The sequence below is a fragment of the Stomoxys calcitrans genome, chromosome 5, assembly GCF_963082655.1.
Source record: "Stomoxys calcitrans chromosome 5, idStoCalc2.1, whole genome shotgun sequence".
NCBI lineage: Eukaryota > Metazoa > Arthropoda > Insecta > Diptera > Muscidae > Stomoxys > Stomoxys calcitrans.
The window spans coordinates 45,904,832-45,927,275 of NC_081556.1; the positions used below are offsets into that span (position 1 = coordinate 45,904,832).

At 39.2% G+C, this 22,444-nt stretch overlaps 1 protein-coding gene across 4 annotated transcripts in view; it reads left to right on the forward strand.

Moving 5' to 3' along the window:
- The window catches only part of LOC106084074 (protein argonaute-2), a 27,140-nt gene extending 16,984 nt beyond the window's left edge, over positions 1–10,156 (forward strand). For all 4 annotated transcript variants that reach the window (XM_059368835.1, XM_059368836.1, XM_013247530.2 and 1 more), the window contains 6 exons: positions 33–255; positions 326–737; positions 813–1,152; positions 1,223–1,908; positions 1,988–2,157; positions 9,182–10,156. In XM_059368835.1, the coding sequence (XP_059224818.1) occupies positions 33–255; positions 326–737; positions 813–1,152; positions 1,223–1,908; positions 1,988–2,157; positions 9,182–9,320 (1,970 nt within the window). In that variant the 3' untranslated portion in view covers positions 9,321–10,156. The remainder of the gene's footprint in view (positions 1–32; positions 256–325; positions 738–812; positions 1,153–1,222; positions 1,909–1,987; positions 2,158–9,181) is intronic.
- Positions 10,157–22,444: the final 12,288 nt, after the last annotated feature.

Consider the following 22,444-nt stretch of genomic DNA (forward strand, 5'->3'; position numbering starts at 1 on the left):
AGGTTAAGTTTATTTTAATTTTTTTTCAATAGTTTCGGCAACTGCTTTCTATAAATCTCAACCCGTCATTGATTTTATGTGTGAAGTTCTGGATATTAGAGATATTAATGAGCAACGCAAACCCTTGACAGACTCTCAGCGCGTCAAGTTCACTAAGGAAATCAAAGGCTTGAAAATTGAAATCACCCATTGTGGACAAATGAGACGTAAATATCGTGTTTGCAATGTGACCAGAAGACCTGCTCAAATGCAATCGTAAGTCTTAAGAACAGCAATGAGGGGGAGTATTGTGTTTAATATAAAATCTCTTTCTTACCGTGCTTAGTTTCCCTCTTCAACTGGAGAATGGCCAAACTGTCGAGTGCACGGTTGCAAAATATTTTCTCGATAAGTATCGCATGAAATTGCGATTCCCCCATTTGCCCTGTCTGCAGGTAGGCCAAGAACATAAACATACCTATTTGCCATTGGAAGTATGCCATATTGTGGCTGGGCAGAGATGTATTAAGAAACTGACAGATATGCAAACATCCACCATGATTAAGGCCACAGCACGTTCCGCCCCAGATCGTGAGAGGGAAATTAATAATTTGGTTAAAAGGGCCGACTTCAATAATGATTCATATGTTCAAGAATTTGGTTTAACCATATCGAATTCCATGATGGAAGTAAGGGGTCGTGTCTTGCCGCCACCAAAGCTTCAATATGGGGGAAGGGTATCCAGCATGACGGGCCAAGTAAGTATTTTCATAATGACAAACTAAAAACTTTGTTTCAACTTGCAAAATAATATTTTCTACTCTTGCCTCTAGCAACTTTTCCCACCTCAAAATAAGGTCTCCTTGGCCTCACCTAATCAAGGTGTCTGGGATATGCGTGGCAAACAATTTTTCACCGGCGTTGAGATCAGAGTCTGGGCTATCGCATGTTTCGCCCCTCAGCGCACTGTGCGAGAAGATGCCTTGCGCAATTTCACTCAACAACTGCAAAAAATATCGAACGATGCGGGTATGCCCATAATTGGCCAGCCTTGCTTCTGCAAATATGCTACGGGCCCGGATCAAGTTGAGCCCATGTTTAAATATTTAAAGCAATCCTTTGCCAGTTTACAGTTGGTAGTAGTTGTGCTGCCGGGAAAGACGCCAGTTTATGGTGAGTAAAAAATGATGATTTCTTAGAGCATAGAAAGCAGACATGAAATGTTTTTCTTTTTTATTAACAGCTGAAGTGAAGCGTGTGGGTGATACCGTTTTGGGTATGGCCACCCAGTGCGTGCAAGCTAAGAATGTAAATAAAACTTCGCCACAAACTCTCTCGAACTTATGTCTCAAAATCAATGTTAAATTGGGTGGCATTAACTCGATTCTGGTGCCTTCAATACGGCCTAAAGTTTTCAATGAACCTGTCATTTTCTTGGGCGCCGATGTCACCCATCCTCCGGCTGGGGACAATAAGAAGCCCTCAATTGCAGCTGTTGTTGGTTCCATGGACGCTCATCCTTCACGCTATGCGGCCACTGTGAGAGTGCAACAGCATCGTCAAGAAATCATACAAGAATTGTCCAGCATGGTTCGTGAACTTTTGATTATGTTCTACAAATCTACCGGTGGCTATAAGCCACATCGAATTATTTTATATCGCGATGGTGTATCAGAGGGTCAATTCCCACATGTTTTGCAGCACGAATTGACAGCGATACGCGAAGCATGCATTAAACTAGAGGCTGAATACCGTCCAGGTATTACATTTATTGTTGTACAAAAAAGACATCACACAAGACTATTTTGTGCTGAGAAAAAGGAACAAAGTGGTAAATCTGGTAATATACCAGCTGGCACAACGGTCGACGTTGGCATTACGCATCCTACAGAGTTTGATTTTTACTTGTGTAGTCATCAAGGTATTCAGGTATGCTTTGAATTTCTATTTCCTTTAGTCCTTAAATCGTTTGACTGTAATTCATGTGTATTTCTCCTTCTTTTTTTAGGGCACCAGTCGACCTTCCCACTATCATGTTCTTTGGGATGACAATCACTTTGACTCTGATGAACTGCAATGTTTAACATATCAATTGTGTCACACATATGTCCGTTGTACACGTTCTGTTTCGATACCTGCGCCAGCCTATTATGCGCATCTTGTTGCTTTTAGAGCAAGGTAAGTCAAATCGAATAATGAAAATGTTTTATTGCGTATATTTAAGATGGCAAGCAAATCAAATTATTCAAATTTGAAAGAGTTATTTCTAGCCGTAATGGTCTCGATTGGACCAAAAATTCTGTGGGTTTTCTGGTAACTGTCTTTATCTCTTGATTAAGTTGGGCCAGATAATAACTGAGGAGCCGCAGCTAGATACATTCTGGATTTAGATTTAGATTTAGACAAAATGTCTTATATCTACTCAGCAGGGTTTCTTTATCTGGCCCAAGTGCAGCCGACAAGCGACTTGATGCCCTTGTTTCTCCCCCTAACCAAATTGCATTAGCATGTGCGGCCTTCAAATGTGACATCAGGTATTTTGGTCAAGTTGGTGGCCGGAAACCATTAAACCATTGACTCTCTCATGCAGCGTACTTCCGCTATCCACCTATTGTGAATTTGTTGGCGTCAAGGGCCCAAATCTATGATCGTACTTTCGTCTGTAAATGATTCGTTCTAGATGCCATCCGTAGGGTATAGAAAGAATGGAGTATAAGTAATGGGTCAAAAAAAGTCGGAGATACGAACCCAACTTGAGGAACTCGCTGTCTCATATAACGGGCCTTCAATAACATTTAAAAAGCGAGGTATGGCTTAACGTAACGAAAGTCAAAGAGCCACAAGAGCCGTCCTGTGACGTGGCTTGACCTGGTTCTAGCTTTGACTAATATTCAGTGATGGCGTGCGAAGAGGTCGTCGTGTTCTGCAGTTTGCGAAAACCATGTCAATGTATTTTCCATAATTCATTCTCCAAGAAGGTTAGGGATATACTAAAATTGTTTCTTTGCTTCAGTATAGGAGGAATCGGGGACACGACTGCCCAATATATCTAAATTAGTTTGCATCAACTAAGCTTTTCCGCAGGTAGGTGCCCGTCGCTTTAGACGATTCGACGCTGGGAATGCTATTTGCTCCTTCTTCCATGTTAAATTATGGTGGTTGATCATCGGTTCGGAGGCTACGGATGCAATAAATGACTATCGTTCTATTACTCGTTGTCAATTTATTCGACGGTTGAACAGTCAGGGGCGTCACGTATCATGCATTAGAATCGATTTGACCATAAATACCGCAACGTAAATGAGCCAGAACTACTCTGGTTTGCCGGGGGAGATGAATTTCTTTAGGTGCAATGGGAGGCGATCGTTCTCCAAGGACTACATTCACCCGGTAGCTATTTACTGCATCCACTACCGTGTCTGCATGAATGTTATCTAGACCTGCTTGATGTACCGTTTGATCTAGAGGTTCCCTCATGTAGCGCTGAAACTCACGCTCTAGATCATGTAGAACTACTTTAAGGGTTCTGGGCGGTGAATATCTATCCACAAGATGATGATTGGGATGGCCTCTGCGATAACAGCCCGAAAGGTAGGAGCATGTAGTTATATCTTCGCACTGGTAGGATCATTGTCTACTTATAAAGGTGGACCACATGAGAACTGAGGAGACAGCCCGTCGTACTTCGGAGGGCGGCATTCTGACAGTTCTGTATATTATTCCACTGCTTGTCACAAAGCTGACGAGACCACACTGGCGTTGCATAACTTACCTCAGACCGGCCAATTGCTGTGTACGTGGTCAATAAAGTTTCTTTGTTGTTGTTGTTGTTGTAGCAGTTTATTGTGTACTATCTTTCGTCTGCTTGATTCTGTTGAGTGTCAAGACCCAGGAACTCCGCGACTAAGATGGGGTGCGTCCACAGGGATCTGGGTCTGAGTCGAGTGGGTCTGGCCGGGCAGTTAAACAGGTGACGTGTATCGTGCGGTCCCTGGTTACAGTCGGGACATACATCTTGCACGTCGGCATCAATCCTAGCTCTGTGGGAATTGAGGCGGCTGCATCTGCCGGAACGTAATTGAGCCAGAATCACTCTGGTTTGCCGGGGGAGGTCGATTTCTTCGGGTGCAATGGGTGGCGGTCGTACTCCAAGGACTACATTCACCCGGTAGCCAGTTAACGCGTCTGCTACCGTGTCTGCATGAATGTTGTTCAGACCCGCTTGATATGCCGCTTGATCTAGAGGTTCTCTCTTGTAGCGCTGGACCTCACGCTCTAGATCATGTAGATCTACCTTAAGGCTTCTGGGCGGTGGGTATCTATCCACAAGATGATGATTTGGATGAATTCTGCGATAACAGCCCAAAAGGTATTGCTTAGACAGCATGTAGTTATGTCTTCGCACTGGTAGGATCTTTGTCTCCTGGTGGAGGTGGTCCACATGAGAACTAAGGAGGCAGCCCGTCGCAGTTCGGAGGGCGGCATTCTGACAGATCTGAATATTATTCCACTGCGTGTCACAAAGCTGACGTGACCACACTGGCGCTGCATAACTTACCACAGACCGGCCAATTGCTTTGTACGTGGTCAACAAGGTTTCTTTGTCTGCACCCCAAGTGCTGCCGGCGAGTGACTTGAGGACCTTGTTTCTACTTTTGACTTTATTGCAGATTGCTGTGGCATGTGGGGAGAAGGTGTAGGAGCTGTCAAATGTGACGCCAAGTATTTTGGGACACTTGATGGTCGGAATCAATTCTCCATCGACCATCACAGTCAGCTCAGAATTCACCTCACGCGTATTTGTAGTGAACAGTGTGGCTGAAGATTTGGTGGCGGATATCTTCAGATTTCTTGCAGCGAAATATGAGGCAAGCTCGTTGAGGTAGACGTTCAGCCTATCGCAGATGTCATCAATGGGTGGGGGGCCTGATGCCAAGATCGTACAGTCGTCCGCATATGATACGATCTCTATGCCGTCTGGAGGAGGTGGGATGGAGGAAAGGTAGAGGTTAAACAGAGCCGGAGATATCACCCCGCCTTGGGGAACTCCCTGTTTCACTCTACGGTGTTTTGACTTCTTATCCCTAAATTCCACAAATGACTGGCGGCCACACAGATAATTCGCGACCCAACGTTTAAGGCCTGGCTGGAGGGACGTGTTGGCGATGTCCTCAAATAATTTGGCATGGCTGACCGTGTCGAATGCCTTCGATAGGTCCAATGCCACGAGGACCGTCCTATCACATGGCCTGGGTTGATTGAAGCCACGGCAAATGTGTGTGGTGATGGCATGCAAAGCTGTTGTTGTGCTGTGCAGTCTCCGAAATCCGTGTTGATGCTCGGCGAATGGAAATTCTCCTACGAGGCTCGGGAGGAGTAATGCCTCAAGCGTCTTAGCCACTGGTGAGAGAAGGGAGATCGGTCTGTACGACTCCCCCAAACTCGGGTCTTTACCAGGCTTCAGTAGCGGGATCACTCTGCCCATTTTCCAGACATCGGGAACTATAAGAGTGTTCAATGACAGGTTAAGGACAGTGGTAAGGTACTCAACTCCAGGTAAATCCAGATTCTTCAGCATCAATGTAGAGATTCCGTCGGGGCCCAACGCCTTGGAAGATTTGGCGCCACGGATGACATTTGTAACTTCGCCCACGGTAAATTGTGATGGCTGTTCATCGGCTCGGAGACCACGAATACGGCGAATGGCTCTCCTCCTTGCCCTGTCTCTCTCGGGATGCACGATAAATTGACGGTTGAACAACCTGGCGCATCTCTTCGGATCAGTCACGGTTAACTCGCCAAAAGTGACTGAGGTCCTGTCGTCCCGTCTACCGGGGTTCGAGAGAGACTTAACAGTGGCCCACAATTTGCCTGCACCGGTGCCTAAGTTACATTGCTCCAAGTGTTCCAGCCACAAATTCCGCTTATGTTCGTTGACTACCCTGTTTATTTCCAGATTCAGCTCGCTGATTCTGGGGTTAGCGGGGTCCATAGCACGAATCCCATCACGCTCGTCTGCGAGTACCACTGCTTGCGCCGGGAAATTGGGTCGCACTTGCGGTATTCGACCGGCTGGTATAAAGCGAGCGGCTGCTGCGTTGATGATGTCGTTGTTGTACACTGAGGCGGCAGCCCTTGCCAATGAAGCACTTCATCGGGTGAATCCGGTGCGTACAACCGGCTGCCATGGTATTTCTTTGTCTGCACCTCAAGTGACTTTCTACTTTTGACTTTATCGCAAATTGCTGTGGCACGTGGGGAGAATGTGTAAGAGCTGTCAAATGTGACGCTAAGTATTTTGGGACACTTGATGGTCGGAATCATTTCTCCATCGACCATCACAGACAGCTCGGTATTCACCTCACGCGTATTTGTAGTGAACAATGTGGCTGAAGATTTGGTGGCAGATATCTTTAGATTTCTTGTAGGCAAATATAAGGCAAGTTCGTTGAGGTAGACATCCAACCTATCGCAGATGTCAACAATGGGTGGGGGCCTGATGCCATGATCGTAGAATCGGCCGCATATGATACGATCTCTATGCCGTCTGGAGAGGGTGGAATGAAGGATAGGTAGAGGTTAAACAGTGCCGGAGATATCACTCCGCCTTGGGGAACTCACGGTTTCACTCTACGGTGCTTCGACTTCTTATCCCTAAATTCCACAAATGACTAGCGACCAACAAGATAATTCGCGACCCAGCGTTTCAGACTCAAAGCGGTGAAAGTGTCCTATTGGGGGTTTTTTTGGGGTGGGGGTCCCCGAACCCTTTGGGGGAAATTTTGTATACCACGTTCGTATTCTACTCTAAAATACCTTTTATTTAATACCCATAATGTCCCAATCGGTAAACATGATCGTTTGGGTGGGGTTTGGGGCAGGGCGTCCCCCGTCCCGCAGGGTTACTTGACCCCAACGTTGTATACCAATTTTGTATTTTTGGGTTACCGTTAGGAGGCATACAAAATTTTGCTTTAATCAATGCACCGTTCCAGGAGGCTAAACTCTACCATGTGTGAACATTTCGTGAAAAACGGTTCAGCCGCATTTGGGTCTACTCGGAACAAACGAAGCGTAACACTTTAATTTCTATATAATAGAAAACAAATGCTTTCTATTTGGATTCACAGGGTAGATGACAGGAAGTGTGTGGAAATAATCCAAATTACTGAATCCATTCATTCACTTTTTCTTACCCACACCATGGGTCGCATTTATCAAGTTCTTTGCCTGGTATCTCTTTGTACCCAAAAAATAGATTAATGGATAAGAATTGCTATGCTATTGGAGCTATTTTAGGTTATAGACCGATTCGGGCCATACTTGGATAAATCGAATAAGAATTGCGCTTTATAGGGGCTCATAAAGTAAAATCGGGAGATCGGTTTATGTGGGAGATATATCAGGTTATAGACCGATGCAGACCATATTTGGCACGTATGTTGGAGGTCATTGCGCATTCCAATTTTCAGCCAAATTGGATAAGAATTGCGTCCTCTAGAGGCCTCGGGAGATCGTTTTATATAGGAGCTATATATGAAATGAAGTATCATGAAATGATATTGTCCAATTACAATCCCCACCGACCCACACTACTAGGAAGTATTTGTGCAAAAAGTTAGTGTGCTTTCCACAGATAGACATCCGGACCGACATGGCTAGATAGACTTAAAATGTCAGGGCGATCAAAAGTATTTTTCAATGTATTACAAAGGGAATGACGAAGTTAGTATACCACCATCCTATGGTGGAGGGTATACAAATCGAAACATTTTCTGGCACTGGCACTGGCAAAGTTTATAGTAGGTACATTTAGGTGATTGGGGTATTATTTGACCTTTCACAACTTGTTTTATTTTTATACCCACCACCATAGGATAGGGGGTATATTCATTTAGTCATTCCGTTAGCAACACATCAAAATATAAATTTCCGTCCCTACAAAGTATATATACTTCGGATCGTCGTAAAATTCTAAGACGCTTTAACGATGTCCGTGTGTCTGTCCGTCCCTCTGTTGTAATCACTCTACAGCTTTCGAAAATTGAGATATTGATCTGAAATTTGGCACAGATACGTCTTTTTGATGCACGCTGGTTAAGTTCTTGAACGGGCCAGATCGGACCATATTTGGATATAGCTGCTATATAGACCGATTTTCCGATAAAGGGCCTAATGCCCATAAATGTTTTATTTTTCATCCGATTTCGATGAAATTTGAAGCAGCTAGTAGTTTAAGGCTTCCCAACATCTGACCTAAATAAGGTCCATATCGGACTAATATATATATATATTGCTGCTATATATACCGATCGGCCGATAAAGGGTCTGAATCCCATAAAAGCTTTATTTTTTAACCGATTTCGTTGAAATTTGAAACATTAGGTAGATTTACGCCTCTTAACATAGGACCCAAGTATGCTTCAGATCGGACTATATTTAGATAAAGCTGTCATATAGACCGATCTGCCGATAAAAGCTCTGAGGTATTTATTACCCGATTTCGCTGAAATTTAAAACAGAGGGTTATCTTAAGTCTCCTAATATCTGGCCTAAATATGGATAAAGTTGGACTATATTAATTATTATTCTGCCGAAAAAGGGTAAAAAGCTCTATTTATTACCCGATTTCGCAAAATTTTAAACATTGGGTAGTTTTAGTTCTCCCGACATCCATCCCAAATATGGTTCAGATCGGACTATATTTAGATATAGCTGCCATACAGACCGATCTGCCGAAAAAGGGTCTGAAGCCCATAAAAGCTTAATTTTGTATTCCATTTTAATGAAATTTGAAACAGTAAGTAGTTTTACGTCACCCGCCATCCGACCCAAATAAGGCAAAGATCGGACTGTATTTAGATATAGCTGTCATATAGACCGATGTGACGATTAATGGTCTGAAGCTCATAAAAGCTGCATTTATTACCCGATTTTGTTGAAATTTTAAATACAAAATTCAACAGTGACTTGTATTTATTAGACCACTCAATGTCCGTGCCGAATTTGGGTGCATAAGTTATCCAATTTTCACCGGACTGTGATGAAAGGGAGTTTACATATATACCCGAGTTGGTGGGTAACCAAAGTTCGGCCCGGCCGAACTTAATGCATTTTTACTTGTTTTTTGTTATTGTTGTAAATCTTTTCTATTATCTTAACATTAAAACAATTGTCTATTTCGATTTTATGCATATTTCAGATATCACTTGGTTGAAAAAGAACACGACTCTGGCGAAGGTTCACACCAAAGTGGCTGTTCCGAGGATCGTACGCCTGGAGCCATGGCTCGTGCCATTACAGTACATGCGGATACCAAAAAGGTTATGTACTTTGCCTAAATTCTTTTTTATGTTTATGTATATTGATTTTTATACATGTGTACATATTCGTAAACATGCATACATACCTATGCATATGTATGACATTCGCTAAGAAAACGGCAGTAACTTTACTAACGTCGTTCCGGTCTCTCTCACATACACACAATACATACACACACTCACAGATATTCAAACGAAATCCTTCCCAAATTCCTTTACTCCCTTAAAACTTTTACTTTTACGAAATGAAAAAAAAAGAACAAAATGCCAAAAACAAATTATGAAACAATTTTCCCCGAAACAAACTTCGAATACCAGGCAAATCATGCATCTAATTTTAACACAATGCAAACAACACAAATCAAAGCATTTCAATACAGAAAAAGGACAAATGTGTTAACAACAAATTCATTGGGGTTGCTTTGACTATAATGCAAAATTAAATGTTTCCTTTTGGGAAATAATTCAATAAAGCACTACTAAACTATAGTACTTCAATTTATTTAATGAAACAACAAACAAAGCAAAGAAAACATAAAATACAAAGAAATTATTTATAATTTTTAGAATAAGTTTTAAGTTTAAAATTGTGTCAATAAATTGAATAAATTAGGTTAAAAATACAATACCCACAAACAAAAAGAAAAAAAAAACAAGAAAAAGAAGCCAAGATATGTAATCAAAAAAACCCAAAACGGATTTGCTGAATATTGAAAAAGAGTAAAACAAAATCATTGTAAGAAAAAAAAGGTTTTCACTGAAACTTAATTTTATGCAATAATTCCTCTATCCTTAAACCAACAGTTGCGGATATATCTAACTTTACTAGCGAAAAACGGGATCAACCAATCAAACTGTTAAAACAAGCACTTACAATCGCAAAAATAAACTAAAATAATAGGCCCGACAGTGGCAGCATTGTGTTAGAACATAAACTTAAACACAAAAAGTCAATAAGAAAACAGAAAAGCAATAAGCATTAAGAACAAGCACCATACCATTTCGCTCACAGTTTCAGCCGCGCCAATCTAAAACAATGACAGACACTAGTTTTGATTTCTCGCAAAATAACATCAGTGAGAGTGTTGCACCACCGCAGGCGCCAAAACGAATGAGAGAAATAATGCAAGCATCATATATAGAAAGCACTTGCAAAACACCTAGACTCTCTAACTACGAATCACCTCAGCGACTTGTTATGCTCATCGATAAACGGTTTGAAAAACAAAACGAACTTATCCAAACACTAATAAAAGAGAGTGAAACCCGTTTGTTACATGAACTTGATAAGAGAATCAGTGACTTTCAAAGTGAAATTACATCTCTTAAAGAACGTATTGTCAATATGGAAACAGTCGCAGACAAAATAAATGTGATTGAAAAAGATATTTTTGAACTTAAATCGCAAAAGATGGTATATCCACAAAATAGTGAGCTTGAAAATGAAATTAAAATCCTTAAAGCACAGCTAGCAAAGCAAGAAAACTTTCATGTAGCTTCTGAATTAAGAATAAACGGTATTCCTTCGTACAACGGCGAAAACTTAAACATATTATTCAGTAATATTTGCAATTGTTTTAATATTCCTACACCCACAGTAAAATCAATATACCGTTTAAAAAATAAAATACGTCAAAACAATGATGCAACAATTATTGTGGACTTAATGTCATCTTATGATAAAAATTATATCTTGAAATCGATGGCTTTTTTCAAACGCACGAATAAAACCCCTCTCCTATTAAACCATATTGGGTTCGATTCAAATTATGTCGTTCACATCAATGAAAATTTGACAGCAGCGAACTACAAAATATTACAGAGCGCACTTAAACTTAAAAGGCAGAAATATGTGGATTCTGCATACTCTTTTCGTGGACTAATTTATGTTAAAAAAATGAGATCTGATCCCCCGCAACAAATTGATGACATCGAGCAGTTAAATAAATTTTTTCGTCAATCCGATGAAATACCTGAACAAACTTCCAACATTTCTTCAATCGTCACAGATCCATAGCACTGTTTCTTTATTTTTTGCAATTATTCACCTAAAATACACTTATATATTTTTAATGTTATCAATTTATTTTTTACTAAAATTTTTTATTATAATTTATTCATGCTCAATTATCTACATAATAGTCTCAAGCTTTCTAATCTATTTCATCAATCTACAAACTTCAGAAGCATTGCTAACACCTGAAATTCTTGATGAGTAACAACGCTTATAGTTCCAAAGCCAGCCTTACCTGTATGATTAAAATAATGGCAAAACAAAAACCTGGTTTACGTGTGGTACACATCAACGCGCAAAGTCTAAATAACAAAATTGATGAGTTCAGATATGTTTTCTGCAACTCTGGAGTGGACATTATTTGTGTATCTGAGACTTGGTTTCAGCCCACAATATGCGACAGTATCTACAATGTCAATGGATACAAACTCTTAAGAGCTGATAGACAGTCGAATGCTGGCGGAGTAGCTATATATATAAAACTTGGATTACGTTTTACCCTTAAGCTTCGGTCCAATAATGACTCTAGTATGGAGTATCTTTTTATTGAAGTTAGCATGCAAAATAAGGAAACAATTTTGCTAGGTTGTGTTTATAGGCCGAACAACCACGTCGATATCGAACCCGTTAGAAATGTTATTGAAAACTTATCACTCTGCTACAATGATATAATCATCGCAGGCGACTTTAACAGCAACTTGCTACTGGACAACAACATTTCTAACATCATGCAAACACTTGGATTATTCTCCTTTAACACAAGTGTTCCTACTCATTTTACCAACACAAATGCAAGCTTATTGGATTTAGTATTCGTTAACAACTATTCTAAAATACTTTTGTACGATCAGCTGTGTGCTCCTGGTTTTTCGAAACACGATCTTTTATTTTTTATCTATGATGTGCATGTTAATACCACGCCTACAAGTTACACCTACCGGGATTTTAAAAACATCGATCTCAATCTGGTAAACAGTTGCCTTGATAAAATCAATTGGAATTTCATTTATACACTGAGTAGTGTCGATGACCAACTAACGTTTCTGCAAAACAACCTTCTTTTTCTATATAACTACTGTGTTCCTGTTAAAACCAAGGTGGTGAATCACAATCAGCAACCCTGGTTTAATAATAATATTAAAATTTTAATCAAACAGAGAGACCTGGCTTATCAAAGATGGCAACGTTTTAAAACATCGTATCTACATGATATTTTTAAGCATGCCCGGCGTGCAGTTGTAAGAAGCATTAATGCGGCTAAATACGAGTATTACAGCAGGAAGTTTAAATGTGCTGTGGACAGCAAATCAAAATGGAAAACTATTCGCGATATCGGTATTGGCACTATGCAATGCAATACAACTAACGTTAATTTAAATCAATTAAATGAGCTATTTACAAAAGTGGGTAATTCTAGCACCTCTAACGATTTTTATTCATGTCTCCAGACGGTTCCCATTGAACATGATTTTTCATTTCAATGCGTCAATAGTACTGATGTCATGAAAAGTATCACTTCAATTAAGTCCAACGCTGTGGGTACTGATGACGTTAGCCCAATTTTTATTAAACTTTTGATGCCTCAGCTATTACCGTACATTACGTATCTAATTAACAGCATAATTACAAAATCCACGTTTCCCCAGAAGTGGAAACAAGCTAAAATAATACCAATACTGAAAGCAAACAACGAATTTAGACCAATAGCAATTTTACCTTTTCTATCAAAAGTTTTGGAAAATTTGTTAAGTTCCCAGATAACAGCGTTTCTTGAAAATGAGAAACTGTTGACTGAGCACCAGTCTGGGTTCAGGAAAAAAAGAAGCTGCACAACAACTCTTATTGGTGTCGTCGAAGACCTTCGTAAAAAACAGGATAAAAATATGATATCCATGCTCGTCCTGTTGGACCATAGTAAGGCGTTTGACACAGTAAATCATGATATCTTGTGTTCAAAACTCAATAAGCTGTTTTATTTCTCCGATACCGCCTGCAATCTTATTGCGTCTTATTTGTCAAATCGTTCCCAGTGTGTTGTCCTAAATGAACAAAAGTCGAACGTATTGGATATATCGCGAGGTGTGCCTCAGGGCTCTATTCTTGGTCCTTTATTGTTTACCCTATATATAAATGACCTTCCTGACGTCCCTGAGACATGCAGTATACAAATGTATGCGGATGACGTACAACTATATGCTAGTACAAAAGTCGAAGATATCAATAGCTGTATCTCAAAATTCAATAAAGACTTGCAAGCAATCAGCGAATGGGCATGTACAAATTGTTTAAACATAAATCCATCGAAATCTAAACTAATAATTATTGGCAAGACTCCAGCCTCTCAACCCGATATTAACTTAAGAATTTCAGACTCAACTATTCAGCGAGTGGAGTCATCTAGCAATTTGGGTTTGACTTTTAACACCAAGTTGAATTGGACTAACCACATAAATCGAGCTTCCGGCAAAATTCATGGCATGTTGAGAAACCTATGGAAATTACGTACATCGACTCCTCAAGATATTCGCTTATTGCTTGCTAAAACGTATTTAATCCCAACGCTTCTCTATGGATGTGAAGTTTTTGCATGCTGCGGTTATAATGACACAAGGACACTTAATGTTGCCTATAATAATATTGCAAGATATGTCTTTAACAAAGGAAGAAGGGAAAGAATTTCGGAGTTTTCATACCAAATTTTTAATGTCCAATTTGACAACTATCTTAAAATCAAATGTCTATTACAACTGCATAAAATAATTTATACACAAGTACCTCCTTATCTGTACAATCGTTTACAGTTCGCAAGATCCAATAGAGGAAAAAAACTAATTCTACCCAGATTTAGAAAACTTTCTTCAGAACGACAATTCTACATAGGCACACCACGTCTTTGGAACTCGCTCCCCAATAATATTCAATTGTTAAGCAATGCTTCCGCCTTTAAAACTGAACTTTTTAAATTTTATGCTTGATTTATATAATCGTTTTTCATATTCAACCTATATAATGTTAATTCTTACCATAATTACTCTATAATTATTCTTTAAGTATCGTTTGCATTTTTTGTGTGTTCACTTTTAATTCTAGTACAGTCAATTATAAGATATTTCATCTTGTTGTACTAGTAATGTCAATAAATAAATCAAATCAAATCAAATCAAATCAAATCAAATCAATACGACGAGACATTACATTTAGTTTGAATTCTTCAAAGTAAATTGTAATAGTATTTACACTTTTACATACATATTTCTTTGTGCATTCTTTTCTTTTCCTTCAAGATTACATTATTTTGTATAACAATTACTTTAAAACCAAAGTTTTTACTTAGACATTTTCTTCTTTTTTTATTGTTATTATAATTTATTAAAAATATATATTTTAACTTTTCACTTTGTACAAACCAAAAGCTCTGATCTTATATTGCAGTCAAGAATTCTACAGAAGAATACCTTTTCTGTCAATTTCCCATTAAAATACAAGCTTTAATTATATTCTCTTTTTTTTTAATAAAATGTACAACACTTAAATTAAAAAAAAATAAATAAACATATTTTTCTGTCCGCCATTAAGGTGTCAATAAAACAAAAATTACAAATTCATCCAATCAACCATCCAATAAAAAAGAGTATAAAGGGGAAGAAATCAGGAATAAGCCTAAAAATCGATTAAATGTAGTCTTTGGTGAGAATTTCATTAATATTTGACTTTTACAGAAAATTTCATTAAAATTTTGCCTTAAAGCCTAGTACTGGCTTCGAGCTTTCGCCCGAACAGTTGTCAAAATGCACTATAAAAAAATTTTGTGAAATGACTAAGAATTATTTTCAAATAAGCAGTACTAAGTTCTTTTTACAAAATGATTTCAATATGTTGCTAGCAACATTGTCAAATTTCGTAAATACAGCAACAATGACAATTATCTGTTTATAAAAATTGTTAGTTTAAATTTTTTAAGAAACGTTAGAGATATGAAAGACAGTATAAACGACCAGAAGTCTATGTGACTCCCTAATCCCAGCGAATTCAATAAAAACTCTGCTCCAGTGTCCTCATTTATATTGGACCAATTCGTGTATATAGAGGTACCAGAGAAGTTCAGGACGCACCCATCCCAAAGCTTCCTATCCGAGAAGACAAACTCCAAGTCTGCATGTAAGAACAATCAGTTTGGCAATGCCAATGCCATGTAATCGCCCCATGACGACACAGGCATACTGCAGAACAAACGAATACCCGAAATCCCGAGAACCTGACTCTCTCGGTCAGAAGACTGTACTGAGCACAACGCCATCCTCTTACAAGTGCAAAGGTCTCAGATCAAATATTGGATTCAGTGCTGCACTTGAAGCACTCCTCGTCTCCCCTATATCAGCACCGCTACAATACCCTGTACTTTCTCCATCAAAAACACTATCGTAAGAAAGTTTATTAATAACTTACTTACAGCGTGCCTGGGACTTATATACGCTGAAATCCTGGCAGGAGGCAAGGGAGGTATTTATACCCAAGCCTGGCAAGGCATGTTATGCGACTCCAAAGCCTTACAGGCCTATAAGCCTTACGTCCTACGTCTACTCAAAACCATGGAATGCATTGTGGACACCATGATAAAGAGTAGGACATCCAGTGAACTGCTCAAATACAAACTGCATGCTTATGTCAAGGGAAGGTCGGTGAAGACTGCCATGCACAAGGGGGCATTTAACAATCTGCGGACCACGTTTATTAATAGCTTACTTACTAAAAGATACATCACGGTAGGCTTGGGATCTGTGGATCTAAAAACATGGGTCAACAGAGGACTACTTCAAGGTAGTGTACTGTCTCCTCTACTTTGGAATATAGCCATTAACAATATATTATTGTCTCTGGGGAAAAAAGGGTATAAAAATGGTCGCCTGCGCTGACGACATGAAGCTCTTCGGGAAGCTCTACGTGCGACAGCGAAATTATCGGCCATCGAAAGTGGTGTAGGCGTAAATTCGTACAAGACAGTAGTAGGTATTTTCAACAGGAGATACAAGTTACTTACAGTGGCATCTGTCCCCTTGTAAGGAGAGAATGTTTTATTTACTGAAAGCGCAAAATACCTGAGTGTTTGGTTAGACAGGAAATTTAACTTCGAATTCTACATTTTGGAAAAGGCTCTGGACATCGTGGCTAGACAAATTGCCGCTACCACTGCTGTGAGGCAAAGGGAGCTTTCCCTTAGGTCATGCGGGGCCTACGGACACTGTGTTATTCTTGATACAAAGCCCGATTTCCCAGGCATTATGGATTTCACCCTGCCTGAGCCGCTTATTGATGAAAAGTACTGATCGAATCTATTGGAACTAAAATATCCTTGGTAATAAAATTAGCATAGACTTTTATACGGATGGCTTTGTACTTAAAACTACCAAATTGTAGAAAAATAGTTTTTAGCTTGCTGGACAGTCATATGATAACAATGATGTCAACATACAACTGTTTTCTACCAAAACAACGCTTTACGCGGCAAATAAAAAAGTTTAATTACAAGTAAACAAATTAGCAACACTGGAAACATTGCGGGATTTCACAAAATTTAATTGGTGTTTAGCAACATTTTCCGCAGAATCTCCATAACAGTTCGACCACGCGTCACCTGGTCTGTTAAATGACATAACCTGGAAACCAGCAATTTCATTGGAAACAAACCACCTCTCTTAATGCCTGACGTTTATCGGCCAAATGATAGCCGCTGGGAATAGGAAAAGAGTACCCCAATCATCGCTTCAAAATACTATCACTGCTATCACTTGCCGCACCGATTTTACATAAGTGAGCTCGTAGTCCTATGTGTCCCGTTATGATACCAATAGCTATAGTGACATCGTTCTTGCTTCCTTTCAGTTATAGCCCCGTCTTCTCACTATCTAGATCGCCCCATAGGATTTTCGCCGTCCTACCGTTTCGCTGTTCCACAGTGTTGCATCCGCGTTTGTCGCCCACGCCTTTAAATCGGACTGCGTCGACCCGAAAGGCTTCGGATTAACCTATCGACGGCAGCTTTCTGGCCTTCACTGCCAAATCGTCTGTCCCTTCATTCCCCCTTACCCAGCACGCAAACGATGCGGATTTTGCCATCTTCAGAGAAGGCGTTAATCTCCTTCTTACAGTGCAAGACTGTTCGTGATCTTACCGTCCCGGTTGTTATTGCCCTTATTGCAATTTTACTGTCGGTAAAGATGTTCACACTCGACGTCCTCGCGTTAGCACCACACCACTTCACGCATTCCCTGATCGCCCGGATCTCCGCCTGCAGGACCTTATTATGGTCAGGCAGTGTAAAACAGATCTCAGTCCCTGGGTTCTCAATGTAAACCCCCAGGCCCACTCAGTGCTCTAGCTTTGATCCATCCGTGTAACATGATCTTCCAAATGGCAATACTAGGGTTCCGTCAATCCAAGACTGTGCCGATGGCAGCAGTGCCTCGCACTCGACTTCAAGGTTCATCTCAGGTATCCGATCGGAAACTTCTTCCCTTCCTTCCAGGATTCCTATCGTCGCTTCAATTATACGCGATGGTATGAGCTGCTCCCATCCTCAATCCATTCTCCCATCGCCTTAAGTCTCATAGCCGCAGTGGTTGCCTCACACTTAATCTGTATGTCATTGGGTCGGATATCTAGAATAGTCACCAGTGCCCTAGTGGGCGTGGTCCTCATCGCTCCGCCTTTGCCAAGACAACATGTTCTCGGAACCTGTTGTATGGTCCTTATGTTGCACTTTTTCTCCATAGCAGTCCACCAAACTTCAGAGGCGTATGTAAATATTGGTCTAATCACGCTCTTGAGCCAATAGACCATCCTCGGAATCAGACCCCATTTCGAGTCTACGGCTCGTCTACATAGTGCCCAACATCTGTGAGCCTTCTCAATACGCTCCTGAATTTGACACTTGCAATTCAGTTTCCCTCTCCTAGATCACACCTAAGTATTTGATCTTGTCAGATATCGAAATCGTCTTATTGAGGAAACGTGGTGCGTTAAATTTGACCACCTTCATCTTCCTCGTGAACAGGCATATTTCCGTCTTCTCTGGGTTAACATTGAGACCTCTGGCTCCAGCCCAGTCATATGCCATATGCAAGACCCCTTAGAAGTATTTTATCATTGTCTGCGTAGCAGACGGGTTCAAATCCCTCCTCAGTCAGCATCCGTAATAGGTCATTTATGGTGGTCACCCATAGCAGTGGCGATAAAATGCCCCTGTGGCGTGCCCTGTACCACTTTCAACCTTATATTTATGCCAGAGGACACACAATTTATCCACCTGTTCCTTAGCATATGGTTTATCCAGTCTCTAAGGACCGGGTCCACCCCGTACTGGTCTAAGGATTGGATCAATGTGTCGGTCCGCACATTGTTAAAAGCCCCCCTTGCCATATGCAAGACCCCTTAGAAGTATTTTATCATCGTCTGCGTAGCAGACGGGTTCAAATCCCTCCTCAGTCAGCATCCGTAATAGGTCATTTATGGTGGTCACCCATAGGAGTGGCGATAAAATGCCCCTGTGGCATGCCCTGTACCACTTTCAACCTTATATTGATGCCAGAGGACACACAATTTATCCACCTGTTCCTTAGCATATGGTTTATCCAGTCTCTAAGGACCGGGTCCACCCCGTACTGGTCTAAGGATTGGATCAATGTGTCGGTCCGCACATTGTTGAAAGCCCCCTCGATGTCAATGCATACCGCCAGCGTGTTCGTTTTGGCATCGAAGAATTCTTTTTTATCGGAACCTTGTGCAGGGCAGACTCCACCGTCCTACCCGACCTAAAAACAGTTTTAATATGACAACTTGCCATGCAAATCTGATAATTAAATGCATTTTTTGCGTGCATTCTATTTAAGTTATTATATTTTATATTAAAATTAACAACATCATATTAAATAGAATATCTTTATTTGTGGGCGGACACCGTAGTGCAGAGGTTAACTTGCCTGCCTGTGACGCCGAACGCCTGGGTATTTAAACCTGCGTGAACATCAGAAAAAATGTCAGCCTTGGTTATCCCCTTACTAATGCTGGCCATATTTGTGAGGTATCCTGCCATGCTAAAAGTTCTGTACCAGGTGGTGTCGCTATGCGACACGCTGTTCGGGCATGGTATAAAAAAGAAGGCCCTTATCATTGAGCTTAAACTTTAATCGTATTGCACTCTTTGATATGAGAGAAGTATACCCTGTTACTTAATGGAATGTTCATGGGATTAGTATTAGTATCTAGGATAGGTTGAAAGGAGGGTGCGGAAATTAATCCGCCCCATGTCACTATGAGCATCCACCAGCATCGAAAAAGAAAATCTAAGTTAGGTATTCCTTGCCACTTACAAAACCTTTCATGTCTGGTATTGTTTCCCCACCGAAGTACCAGTGTATGTTAGCCGCGTATTAATGAAATGAAAAAAGTAAATAATATGGTTTTAAGCTTATTCCGCATTTCTTTCCACGGTCTCGGCTTTATATAAAATCTTTTTCTTATTATAAACAAAGACTTTAGTTTCCTTTTTTTTATTTAGTTGTAAATAGCCGGACACAGATATGAAAATGTTGTGTTTTAACGTCATCAAATACACAAAATATAATACACATACACCAACAGATGCATAAATTTCATTACTTCCACACTTACCTTCCACACAAGCCATTGTTCTCCTCATTTTATTTATAAAAATAATACTTGGAATCAATAAAATACAAAATACAGTTTGTTTTAGAAATAAGTTATAGTATGCTATTATATGTTTTTAGCTTTTAAGTTTTACCAAAAATTAGAAGAAAAAAAAAAAAACAAAAACGCTAAACCCAGAAAAATATTTTTTTCTTATTTTATATGTTTTGGATAATTTGCTGATAATTTTATTTATACATAAAATACTATAAATAGTTTTTTAAAATGGTGTACGGGTTTTTCTCTGATATCTTTTTTTTCTTTAAATTAATTTTTAAATCCACACATAATCAAAAAACACAAAATAAACTACATAATCAATTATGATTATTGTAATTCAAATATTTATTTTAATTCAAGCTTTAAATACTCATTTATTTTTAATATTTCGGCCATTCTTTGGTGGGCGTTTTCAAGACAAAAAGTTGAGTTACAAAAATGAAAACAAAAATTTAAAAGCTATGCAACCACTTTCTTCGGTTGACGAAGATGGTCGCATAGCTGTTAGTTTTTTATTTGTATTTTTGTTACTCAACATTTTTTATTTTCTTTTTGAAAATGAAGAATAAATGGAAATTTAAATAAAAAACAACGACCTGGGGCCGAATTACAACATACGTGAACGAGTGAAATCATTCGAAATCTCTCTATTGTGAATTATATATCTCTTAATTAAACGGGAATTTTTCAAATTTAGGAACGCTTTACAATCGATCATTATTTATAAAAACCTTAATGTATATACAAGTGACATAACATCCATTAAATACGAGATGCAATTTCATTCGATCACGTATGCGATTATTCGGCCTCTGAGTTTGAATTGAAATAAATATTTGAATGTATTAAAAAAGGTCGCATACAAATACACTGTGAATGATTATTTGATTTTATTTAGCAAACTACTGAAAACAAAAGAAAAAAATATTACCAAACAAAACAATAAGTAAAACAAAAAACTAAAAGGACACAGTTCAAGTTAACATTTGATTTATTTATTTTAAACAAATATACGTACGTGTTGAAACAGCGTATAAAATTTTATTTACAGACACACACATAAATCATATAAAAATATGAATATTTTCTTTTAATGAAACCTTTTACTAACCGGTAGTCTTTTAGATAAGGCAGGTGGATCGCAAGTGGTTTTCATCATTTAATCGCAATATGGGAATTTCTTTGTGGGTTGAAAAAAAAAACATATTCAGGACTCGTCTCAAAGTCAAATCACCCACCGTTAACATTCTCTTGTAACTAAGAATTTTTTATTTGTACTTGATCTAATGGGAAATGCCATTGTGAATTCTTGTGATTGGTCATTGTGATTGAATTGTGCCGGGTCTTGCAAAACCCAAATTCCCATAAATTATTGCTGAACGAATTTTGCGACATATTTATCGGCAGAAGAAAGCTTGAATTAAAGTAAATAATTGATAAGCTGCATGTTTTAACTGGAGAATTTTTCTTCATATAAAGCAGCAATTCATATAGAGCTGTCATTTTCAGTATTCATAAGACTTGTCTTATGTGCCTCAAATACGAATAGAGGGTGCTCTAATTGGCATTTATTCGCACATGTACTATTTTTTATAGACATATGTCTACATGTATGTTCTATGAAATAGAAGCTCGATTTAATCGATAAAGTTGCATAATTATTCCAAAATCCATTTGTTATATTAACATTTTCGTATGTATCACACAATGTGTACAACTTTCCAAGTTGCCAGTTTTGAAATTTCATATTGCATGTCTGATCGTGTAATAGGAACTTCACTAAAGTTATTGCATTGGTCTGCCCAAGCACTTTTATAAATAAATATCAGCTGTTGCTCTTTTCGGCCAACAACAGAGCAAAGATGAGCAACAACACACAACTGCACATAAATATGCCCGTGGTCATAGGAAAAACAAACGGTAGCACGCTTACAATGTAAGCAGCTTCGTGTGCCTTCGTTCGGTCCACGCATTTTTGTTTTTGTTGTTATCTTACACTTGGTTGATTGTTCGGGTTTTACTACCCCTCACAATTTGGAATTTTAATCTGAGCTAGTGTGCTCATCACTGCAAATATTGTCCGAGTCTGTTTAAGGACTGCCTCTCTAAAAAATGTCCGAACAGAATGAACGCGTTGAGGAGCTTCGTGTTGAATCTTGACGGCTACAAACACTACTTACGTGTGGCAGTACAGAATGAGAAAGTTAAACTTTTCCGCCAAGGCGGATTTAAAAAGGTGGTCTCATACAAACACAATTTGGAGTTTTAATCTGTGTTAGTTAGTGTTCAAAAATTGCCTGAATCTGTTTAAAGACTGCCTCTCTAATAAAGACCCATACAGAATGAGCGCGTTGAGGAGCGTCTTGTTGAATCTTTGAAGACTAAAAAAAATAAGACCACTTTTAATTGTTTCGCCATGCTT